The sequence below is a fragment of the Crocodylus porosus genome, unplaced genomic scaffold (genome assembly GCF_001723895.1).
Source record: "Crocodylus porosus isolate Cpor-Errol unplaced genomic scaffold, CroPor_comp1, whole genome shotgun sequence".
NCBI classification, from domain to species: Eukaryota; Metazoa; Chordata; order Crocodylia; family Crocodylidae; genus Crocodylus; species Crocodylus porosus.
Genome location: NW_017728947.1, coordinates 95,564,512 through 95,575,475, shown reverse-complemented (window position 1 = coordinate 95,575,475; position 10,964 = coordinate 95,564,512). Strand labels below are relative to the sequence as shown.

Genomic DNA, 10,964 nt, shown 5'->3' with positions numbered 1-10,964 from the left:
AGGGGTGGCGAATGGCGACCACCTGCAGATATTGCTGACAGTGACAGCAGTGGCCAGTGGTGATCGCTGATTGCCCACAGATGCCTCTGGGGGTGAGACAGTGGGGAGGCAAGTGGCGACCACCCACAGGCATCACCAATAGTGGCAGCTGCCTGAAGTCTGAAGGAGTGCACCGCTACACTCAGGGGGGTGCATGTGAAGCCTTCTGCTCCTTCTCTGCTGTTGCCAGTGTGTGTGGGGAGAGTGGGGGGAAACAAGCGGGGGGTTAGGGAGAATGAATGGGGGCTGGGGCCAGGTAGGGTCCTCCCCAGCCCCCCTACTTACCTGGCACAAAGCCAGTCCAGGTCCCTGCAGCTTGCACTGCTGCCTCCCCTGCACGGGGAGGCCGTGTGCTTCAGCACTGGGGAAAGGGCCAACCACAGAGATGCTGTGGCAGGTTACCAGAGTGTCTCTGTTGAGGACTGAGCCTCTGGTTGCCTCAGGGCATGGTCCCAGACCATGCTCTGACCCGCTTTTCCCCCCCAGGGTATTGTTTGACCCCTGGATATCCAGGGGTTTCATTTTTCACCCATGCTGTATATTTGCAGTGCAGAGAACTTTTTTTTGTACCCGCACATGCCTCTTGCAGTGTCTTAAAGGGGTTTGAGGTGCTGCAAGAAGCATGTGTGCTCATCTGGATGCATCCTATGTGTTTTTCCACCCTTTTGTAATGTTAACTGTAGTTTTATTTGGAAACTTCATGAACTTTTATTTCAAATGTGCCAAGCTGCCTGTCTTGCATTCAGGCCCTCTCAAAAATATTTTCTGCGTGCTTATCTGTCTGTATGAGCTAGCTATGATGCTTGTTTTTCTTGAGCATCTAATATTAGTTGGGTTCTGTTGCTTCATATTTCCATTAGTGTTTTGTTGCTTAGTAATCTGAGACAATTTGTCCCTTTTTCTTTTCTAGTTTGGAAGATGGGGAAGAAGAGCAGAGTCAAAACACAGAAGTCAGGTACAGGAGCCACAGCAACAGTTTCTCCAAAAGAAATGTTGAATCTAATAAATGAATTATTACAAAGTAAGTTTAATTTGTGTAACGCCATGGGAGAGTGCACTGAGTGAACAAAAATATCTTTATGTTCTTTTAATAATGAGTGCAGTTTTTTTTCAGGTGGCATAATTATTTGGAATATTTTTTTTTTTTTAAATTAGTCCAAATTTCAATAATTTCAATAATGCAGTCTGTGTGGTGGGTAGTGCATACTTCATGCAGTCTCCAGGCTTATTCTTCTTACCTATATAGTGCCTACATTGTTTTTAAAAAATGCTATGCAAGCCTACTAGGCAAATCAGCTGTGTTTTAAATTGGCTGGCCGTGGGTGCATCTACATATGCAATTAATGAAAAATGATAAGCTGTGGAGCACTTTGAGCTGGAATAAATTGCTCCTGGGTGTAGCGTCTACACATGCACCCGGGACAGCAGTAATTTGAGCTGAAGGGGGAGTAGGCCTGTGCTGGCCCCCAGCTGGTCAACATCTACATGTGTTTCAGTGCAGTTAAGTACTCTGCTATGAGACAGTACTGTCCCCTGTTTTTACAGTGGAGTTAGTTTACTGTGCTCTAATACTGGTGCATGTGTTGATGGTTATGTTTTACTGTGGAGCTGAGTAATTATCTCTGCAGTAAAGCACATGTTAGATGAACCTCTTGAGGATTATACAGTTCTGCTTAACAAAATGGAAAATATTTGAATTAATGGCTTATGGTACCAGAAGGAGTGGGATTACTAGGGCTGTACGAAGCTGTGGTCACTGATTCGATTTGGCCCAGTTTGATGGCCAAATCTCTGAATCTGAATCGAATCAGGAGACCCATTTATCTCTCCGAATCAAATTGGAAGCCTCCAATTCAATTCAGCCATAGACAGAGTTTTATATGTTTTTTTGGGGGGGGTGGGGTTGGTTTGTTTGTTTTTTTTCTACGTACCTTGAGGTACCAGGTGCAGCTCATAAACGCTGAGATGGTGGGGCAGATGAAGCACCCCATGGGAGTATCTTGTGCTTGTAGAAAAAACATATAAAGCTCTGTCTATGGCTGAATCGCTGATTCTCCGAATCGGAATCATCAGAACGGTGATCCAAATCAACTAGTTGAATTGCTGTCCCCTGCATCGGGCCAAATCAGAATTGACTACTGCCCTCTTCACGCGCCCCTAGGCATTACCTGTGGAAATGTTGACACAAATTTACAGAACTGTGTTCTTCATTGATACATCTCTGTTCAAGGGGCTAAAAATATCTTCTGTTTATGTAGTTTTATTATTCAGCTCTGGTTCCTAGAGATACGGAACGAATAGAACAGAACTCCTGTTTAAAGGATTTTGAGCACACCCAATGATTTCTCCCAGTCCTTCTCTTTGCTTAAAATATCAGTCAAATTTTTGCTACTGATGAATTTGTCAGCTTTGATGGTACTTGGATGGTTTTGTAATTTGGTTGTTGAAGGACAGCAAGTCTTTGACATGGCAATAAAAAAAAATCTGATCTCTCTCTACACTATTGTCACAACAGTGGCAGCAACAGCATGCACCACCATTAAAAAGTGTGTCCTAATCTTACTATTGTTGAAATATACCCAAATGTGCCGTGCTAAAAAAAAGTCTTGAAATCACTGTTGCTCAGGCTGGTGAGCCCCTTAAGACTATTTTAAATATAAGTTAGCAGAGCACATGATCAGTACATTTTTAGCCTACCTATGTTAACATAATGGTGTAAGACATCCCTACAGGGGAACCCCCGCTCCCTCCAAATAAATCTTGTTTTGGACTACATCACCAATTCTGCAGTGCGACTTAAGTGAGCATGCCATTTTCTTCATCTTTTTATTTTAATTTTAAATTAATATTTAGAAAGCAAAGATGATCTTCAAGCAAGAAAGTCTAGTTTTTAAATTGGTTTAGTAAGGTAATCTTTGCTGTTGATGTAATCCAGAACAAGATTTCTTTTAGTTCTCCCCTATAGGGATGTCTTACACCATTGTATTAACATAGGTAGGCTAAATATGTGCAATGCTAAGCTTTATCTTGGTGATTCATCACTGTATTGTCCTTCTTCCGTTACAGTAAAGATCTTTACTGATTCAGAAAAACCTTCTGTCCCTTTCTTCCTCATCCTATATAATTCTCAGTATTTGATCTTATTTCTGAAGGCAAATAAACGAATGAATCAAAATAAAACATTTTTTAAAGCAAGTGATATAGGAGAATTTCAAACATCTGCTATCTACATATTAAAGATAGGAAATGTATAATGTTGTAGGAAATACTGTGTACCTGTGTTTTAAGTGAAGAAACATTTCCCAGTCAGGTTCAGCAGCAGGGAACCGAAAGCAAGGCTCTTCTCCACTGAATGAAGCGTATTCCGTTGAACAATGTTCTTATATGGGTATTTCTGTTTCCAGAATGCAGCAGCCCAACCCCGGGTCCTGGAAAAGAGTGGGAAGAGTATGTGCAGATACGAGCTTTTGTTGAGAAAATCCGCAAAAAACAAAAAGGTGGATATGAAAACAAAGTAAAATGTTGTGTAACTCTTGCATCATGCACAGAACATTCATTGTACTGTCGTCTATGCAAAATACCTAATCAGATGTGGAAAAGCAAAGAACAATTTTTCCAACTACTTAGTTGGTCTAATAAAAGATATCACATTTACCCAAATAATCTTTCCAAACATAGGAAAGAATGCTACTTAAAAATAGTATTTGACAAGATCAGCAGACTGACACAAAGTTGAAGTCAATATGGCATCCACAAGCAAATCTTACATCTTGCATAACTATATTTTTCCCCCCATTTAAAAGGTTGTGTGAAAAGGGCATTTTTATTCAAAAAGAAAAAAAATTATAGCACAATTTCCTAATGGCTGAGTAAAAATGTTTGTGATAATATCACTGTAGCCAACGTGTGACTAGAGTTCTTTATCAGAAACTGAGTGACACGTTAGTAGCAGCAGTGATTTGCATTAATCACTTGAAACTGGGCAAAAACTATGCTACTTGTATGTCCATTTTTATCCAGTGACTATTAAACGCAAAACACAGAAATAGTATGGGGGTGGAAGGGCAGAACAGGGGCCAAAATCCAGGACTCGTCACCTTCCAGAGCAGTGTCTTTGTCACTCAGACACTCCCTGTTTCTGGCCCCACAGGGACCAGTTTCAGTAGGAAGAGTAGAGGTTTCTCTTGGCCATGCCTAGCCCTTCGGCTGGTGAATAAGGGCACTTTTAGCGGAAGGTGAGAGATACAGATTTAAACCCCCCTCATGGTGCTGGGGGCCTAAAATGTAGATCTTCCAAGTCCTAAGTATGTGCCCCAGTAACTAAAGTATTGGGATAAAAGGTATGAAAAGCCTATTTCATGACTTCAGAAAAGCCTTTCTAAAGGGCGTAATGTCTGTAATCTGCATAAGTGGCCTAAAATGCTGTTCTGTGCAACGGATGTTAACTCTGCAAGTACTACATACCTGCCTAAAAGTAGAACTGGATCGGGGCTCATGCTACTTGATTTCTTTGCATTTCAACGTGAATGGTATAGTGGCAAAAAGAATCTTACAGAGGATGGAAACAGTGTGAATATTAATATTGCATTACTAGATGTGTTTTGCATTGAAAATGTAGAATTGATTAGCCATAGTAATCCTGTTCCAATAACTCATTTACATTTGTGTGGTGGGCATATACTTTTCCCCAGTTGCGTTTATTTGGAGGGAGCATAGCAGTTAGGCTGCAAAGGGTTTTCTGTGTCACTAAAAAATACAAATGTATCTAACAGGTGGCATGTATCACTAATGTGAACAACCTACTCTTGATTTACGAAACAAGTTTTAAATTATTAGAAGAATTGTGCCAGTTAGCACATGCTTAAGTCTGCATTCTACAGTGCTCTTGAATAGGATTGATTGGAGACTATGAAGCCGAATTACTTAAGTTTTTAGAACACTTTTACTATGAGCTCATAAGAACCTACAGTTTTATTTTTTTAATGTTTTTCATGGCTTCTGAGCAAAATTTTACATGTAAAAGAAACGATATTTTGGTCAATATAAGCATTTTGTAGCAGTACATGCAACATGAAGGGATTGCTAACACTCTATGAGTAGGAAAAATGTATGTTTTAAACAAGAGGAGTGTTTCTGGAGTGGGCATAGAATAATTCTAAATGCAATCCTTCAGCCTTATACAGTAGTAAATGTTGTGCTTTGTTCATTTAATGTCCTAGAAAATGTAAACATCTATCAAATTCCATGGAAGTTACACAGTGAAGTGTGAGGCCATGGTTCTAAATATGTTCAATGGAAGATAACAAACAGAAGTTAAGATGAAATGAAGGAAGTGTTTCAGCCCTATACTATATACTAAACTCTCACTTCGTTCAAAAACTATTTTGTCAATAATGGCAAATATAATTTCTTATTAACGTATCTGTCAAAGATTAGAGCATTAGCAGTGCTTGTACTGTCATTTTACAATAGAAGTTGGATTTAAAATATACAGTCAAAGTAAAATCAGTAAGTTTTTTACTTCCTTAAATGGATATTCTGAAGTTTTTTCTTTTCGTCATGAACAGATTTATCGATGCTTAATTAGAATCTCTTTGCAGACTGCTTGGCAGTCATACACACGAGTGCTCAGTACATTTGGCCTCAGATTCTTGGGGATTATGAATGCGTTTGTCAGAAGCAGGGGGCTGACATGAGAGACTGGATCTGGGCTGGGGCTAGGGAGTGTTATCAAACCCTCTGTGTGGTGTTCAGCACAGATAAAGGTTAAGGAGGCCACCTCATGCAAAAGATATATACCTGGGATTTTATTTATAACTTTATGCTTGTAGGAGAACTGGAAACAAGAAGCCTTCATGGGAGGAGTGTAGTAAGAATCTGGAGGAGAGCTGTATATTAGGGTTAGCCTTAGGATGATCTTCTGGTAATCAAGGGTTATACCAGTGCTGTCCAACTGTTGGTCTGTGGACCACATGCAACCCCAAAGGGATACACTGCAGCCCCAGATTCCTGGACCAGGCACCATCCTTTCCTTTGTTCTTTTGCTGCTGCCACTGGAGTCCCCAGGGACCTATGGATCCCAGCCAGCATTTGTCAGTGCTGTGCAGTGGGTCTTCTGCCATGCAGTGGAGGAGGGAGTGGCGAAGAGCTGTGTTGCATACTATTCATGGACATAGGGGGCCTGTGTGCTGCAGCATACCTACGAGGTGGGGCCCAAGCACTGCAATGGGGAGGGCTGGGGGGATTATTGTGGCCCAGGTGTGGCCCTCAGTGTGTGACTGAGCAGCTTGCAGTCCTAGCTGCTCAGAAGTTGGACATTCCTGGGCTATACAGTTGAAGCTTATGCACACCATGCTAGAGGAAGTTAATGCTTGATACATGATGGGAAAGAAGGATCGGATGGAGTCATTTTAGAATACCCATCTCGCCAGTAAATTGCTAAAGTTGTAGCCTACTGCTTAAGTCTGTCACTGTATCTCTCTTTATTTACCTGCATTTTCTGCTTAGTGCATTTATTATCAGCACTCAGCAATAGGATGTCTTCATTCTGACCTCAGTTAAATGAGAAAAGGAGGATGGCTTTCTTGCATACTTTTTCTCAGGCTACTTTGAGTGGCTGTGTTTCAAAGATGACTGGTAAGCAAATCCGGCAGAATGTCTGGGTTGACTAAAATTGGATATGACTATTATACTGCTGAGTCACTTGCAACAAAGACTAGTTTTGACAGCCTCTTCAAAGATGGTCTTCTGTGAGATAGTTAAGAGTTTGTTTATATGTGCTTTTATATTAGATTTTTCTGGCCTATAGGATCTTATTTCTGTATCTTTTTTTAAACTGTGTATAGGTTTGTCTGTTACCTTTGATGGGAAAAGAGAAGACTATTTCCCTGACCTAATGAAGTGGGCCACTGAAAATGGAGCTTCCACAGAGGGTTTTGAAATAGCTAACTTTGAAGAAGAGGGATTTGGTTTGAAAGCAACAAGAGAGATAAAGGTGAGCATGCAAACATTTAACTAGATTAGAAAACCATGTTTGAAAGTATAATGGCAAGATACTAAAACTATACTTTTTCCATTTCAATTTCTGCACACTGCGTATGTAGTTAACTGGAACTAATTCTTTTATTGTAAATTCTGTTCCCGAGAAATAATGTTAGAGCAGTATTTTTTTGTATAATTAACTGATAAGCTTTGTGAAAATGTAAATATTGATTCACAAACCCATATTTATTCACTTACACATCCCTTCTTAGAACTCGCATGTTTCTGTGTCATGCAGAAGAACATTACAATATTTATTTCAGGGTTAATGGAAAAAAATACTGATGCCTTCTGGTCATCTGATATAGTATTATTAAAACTCTTTCTTGCTATGGTTTGTGCATTTGTTTATTTAAACCTGTGTTGTAGCTTTTACTGTCATAATGTTAAAAAGTGCCCATCATATTTCAATTTACTTTGTGGCAGATGGTAGAAGAGTCTTGGTTAAGCTTAATTTTAGGATTTAAAAAAAGGGGAGAGAGGAAAACCTCTAAATTGATTTTAAAAGATGTGCTTTTTATATTTGAGATACTCTTGTTATATTTCATGTAAATTATAGATTAAGCCTTGAATTTCCTTGTTACGTTGCTTCGTATTTCTGCTACTCCTCCCAGGCAGAAGAACTGTTTCTTTGGGTTCCTAGGAAATTGCTGATGACGGTTGAATCTGCCAAAAATTCAGTGTTAGGTAAGAATAACTTCTACACTTCCTGAAGAGTATGTGCAGGACCATATCGGTGGAGGGTCTTTTGCCACAGGCCTGCAAATCAGTACAAGAATGGCTTAGTAATCTAAACAGCAGGTTTGAAATACCTAGAGTTTTGAAGTGACAGTGACCAGAATTTAATTCCCCTGTTCCTTCCTATCCAGTGTACATCAGGTACCTTACCTTGGGGTTTGCATTTTAATGTGAATGGATTTTAATTCCTGAATATTTGTAACAGTTTGTAGAGTATTTGGTGATGAAGTGTGTTTTAAATGAAACTACTGAGCTGATATCTTACCTTTAATTCATCTTTTTCTTAGCCAGACCAAAAACATAACTTTTTGATAAAATATATATAGATGTAGTGCAGGCTTTTAAGAAGAGTTATTCCACCACTCGGTTTAATCAACTTCAGCCAGCTACATACGCTGGCAATCTCAATATTTTTTGATAATTTTGAATCATATGAATTTAACAAAAAATTTAATAACATCTTGCCTTTGGAAAACATGACACTAGTCACTAAGTCATTAATCCTCCTCTCCTCCCCCCCTTCCTTTTTTTTTTAATGGATTAATTCAGCATCGTTGTATTCTCAAGATCGAATTCTCCAAGCCATGGGCAATATCACACTGGCATTTCATCTTCTTTGTGAGCGAGCCAGTCCTAATTCTTTCTGGCTGCCATACATTCAAACTCTCCCTAGTGAATATAATACTCCTCTGTATTTTGAAGAAGATGAAGTTCAGTATCTTCAGTCAACTCAGGCCATACATGATGTCTTCAGCCAATATAAAAACACAGCTCGACAATATGCCTATTTCTACAAAGTCATTCAAGTAAGTAGCTTAAACTTAATTTGTGGTGTTCGGTGTTTTTATTGGGAATTCTGAAGAAAAGAAGTAACACGCTGGCAATAAATGAATAGATCTTTTCAGTTCAAAAAGCTGAAGAGATCGGAGTCATTACATAATTTCTTCTTTTTTGTGTAAATACTGTTGGAATTTCACATCAGTAGGTTTGTTAAAATGTAAAATACATTTAAAAGAAAGCAAAATAATTTTAATTGAAGTAGGAATCAACTAATTACGTAAAGGTATGGACAAAACCACCTTTTAACTCCTTTTAAAGAGAAGGAAGTGCTACTTGGGAGAACCTAATCTCTTACAATGTAACTTTGTGACCCGTACAAGATAATGTTACAAGGTAAAGTTGTAGTAGTTTTGATACACTTTTATTGTTACAGCAGCATGCATTTGTAATGTTGTAACAGCTGATATTGGTATAATTTGATATTACTACAGTTTTATTACGTTTTCTGTATCGGGGTGTCACATACGACCTACAGGCCAGATCAAGCTCTGTCATCTGGTCCATGATATTATCTGTTGCACGTGGGGTTAGTCTGTGAACCTGATCCAGCCCCTAGACCAGCCCTGTGCCCCTTACCATCCTCATGGCTGGATGGTTTGATACCCCTGGGTCTCTATCATAAGTCTGTCTTAAATTGGTGCATAGCAATATATGACTACTTTCAGCAGATTTCCTTTAAATACAAAAGTGGTGTCTGTCTGGTAGAAAAAATGTATCTGTAGAATAATAAGACAACTGCTTTATGTTAACTTTTTTCACTGTACTTTTGAAGTATGCTTTTAAAAGTTTGTTTGCAAACTCAAGTCAAAGAGAGCTACTACTTTGATTAAGCTTAGATGTCAGTCAATATTCTGAGTGAATAGTGGTGCGTCTTTGCTAAGGAAAGATCAGTAGCCAGCATATTTTGCTACTTGTGGCATAATCCACATATAAGGGACACATGACACTGTTTTCAAGTTCACAGTAGGGTACACTAGAGGACACTTCTTTTGATCTTTTTTCTACTTTCCAAACTTTAATAAAATAAGAATTTTAGTCATTCAGACCTTTCCTACTAATAATTTGTTTGTCACCTAAGATCAAAAGTTATTCAGATGGCAAATCCTTGACCAGAATAACTTGGGATGATGCCTCCCATTAGAATGCCATTTTGTCAAGCACTGAAACTCCTATATGAATTTGGGGATAACTTTTAAAACAAATAATGAGCAGAGATCCTGGGTTTTTTTCCATTTTAAAAATTGCAAAATCTCTGATTTTGAAAAAAAGGAATTTTAAAAAATCCAAAATCTGTGATTAATTTTAAATCACACTCGCACTCTCTTTCAATTGAACACAATATGTTCTATTAATATTTAAAAATTTGAAACAATTTGAAAGCCTAAAAGTGCCTCAATCACTATAATAAAATAATTTCTAAGTACCTATAAATTTTGGTATTTGATTTTGGGTTTTTTATCATGGAAAATCAGAGCTCCCTCTGCCCCCTTTGTGCATCAGGATGCAGGTCCAGGACCCTCACTCCCACCCACAGCCCTGACAGCCCTACTGGAGGGGGCCCCCAGTTGCCAAGGCTATGTGGTCACAGCCGCTGCCCCCTGCAGTACCCGAGCCCCACTTGCCACCCAAGGTGGAGTGGAGTGTGGAGCCTGACTCCTCCCCTGTGGGAAGCACAGCTAGAATGGATCCTGTGTTTAGAGATGGAGGTGGTTACTGGCTGCTCACTGCAGGCTCAGGCTCCCCACTCCGTTGCCCTTCCCTCAGGCCTTCCATGGCCCAGCAGGCGAGACCCAGCATAGTAAGGCAATGGGGCTGAGCAGGGAAGCTCGTTGCTGTTGCTGTGAGTGCCGTGTTGCCATGGCGAGGTACTCCCTGCCCACCTGGTAGCAGTGACAAGCACAGCTCTGTGCCACTGCCCCTGCTGCTGCCAACAGGCAGGGGGCATTTCTCCAGGGTGTTGTGGGCCGTGCAGTGGCAAGGAGCTACCCTGCCCGGTCCCACTCTGCCCTGCCGTGCCAAGTTTCACCTGCTGGGCTTTGTTGGAGGCCCTGGGGGGAAGCCAGAAGGGCAGGAAGCCTGAGCCTGCAGCGGGCAGCCCGCCTTCACTCCGTGCACAGACCTGAGGGGCACATGTCCTCCTGGAAGCATGCACAGTGGTGAGGAGCCAGCTCCCCCCCCATGCCCCCTGGATGAGCCTCCTGTGGCTCTGTCCTGTTCCCCACTGGGGTCCTATGGCCATACTTTCTGGCCCTGGGCCCCAGCTGGGCAGTAGCCCCAGCCCTGCCCAACTTGCTCCCTCCCTATGC

General features: G+C 40.6%; 1 protein-coding gene across 1 annotated transcript in view; it reads left to right on the top strand.

Annotated features, from left to right (window-relative positions):
- SETD3 (SET domain containing 3) overlaps positions 1–10,964 on the top strand; it is a 76,902-nt gene that overhangs the window by 20,125 nt on the left and 45,813 nt on the right. Inside the window, exons 2-6 of the mRNA XM_019552490.1 lie at positions 950–1,060; positions 3,444–3,536; positions 6,885–7,033; positions 7,695–7,767; positions 8,368–8,624. Of these exons, the coding sequence (XP_019408035.1) occupies positions 958–1,060; positions 3,444–3,536; positions 6,885–7,033; positions 7,695–7,767; positions 8,368–8,624 (675 nt within the window). The 5' untranslated portion in view covers positions 950–957. The remainder of the gene's footprint in view (positions 1–949; positions 1,061–3,443; positions 3,537–6,884; positions 7,034–7,694; positions 7,768–8,367; positions 8,625–10,964) is intronic.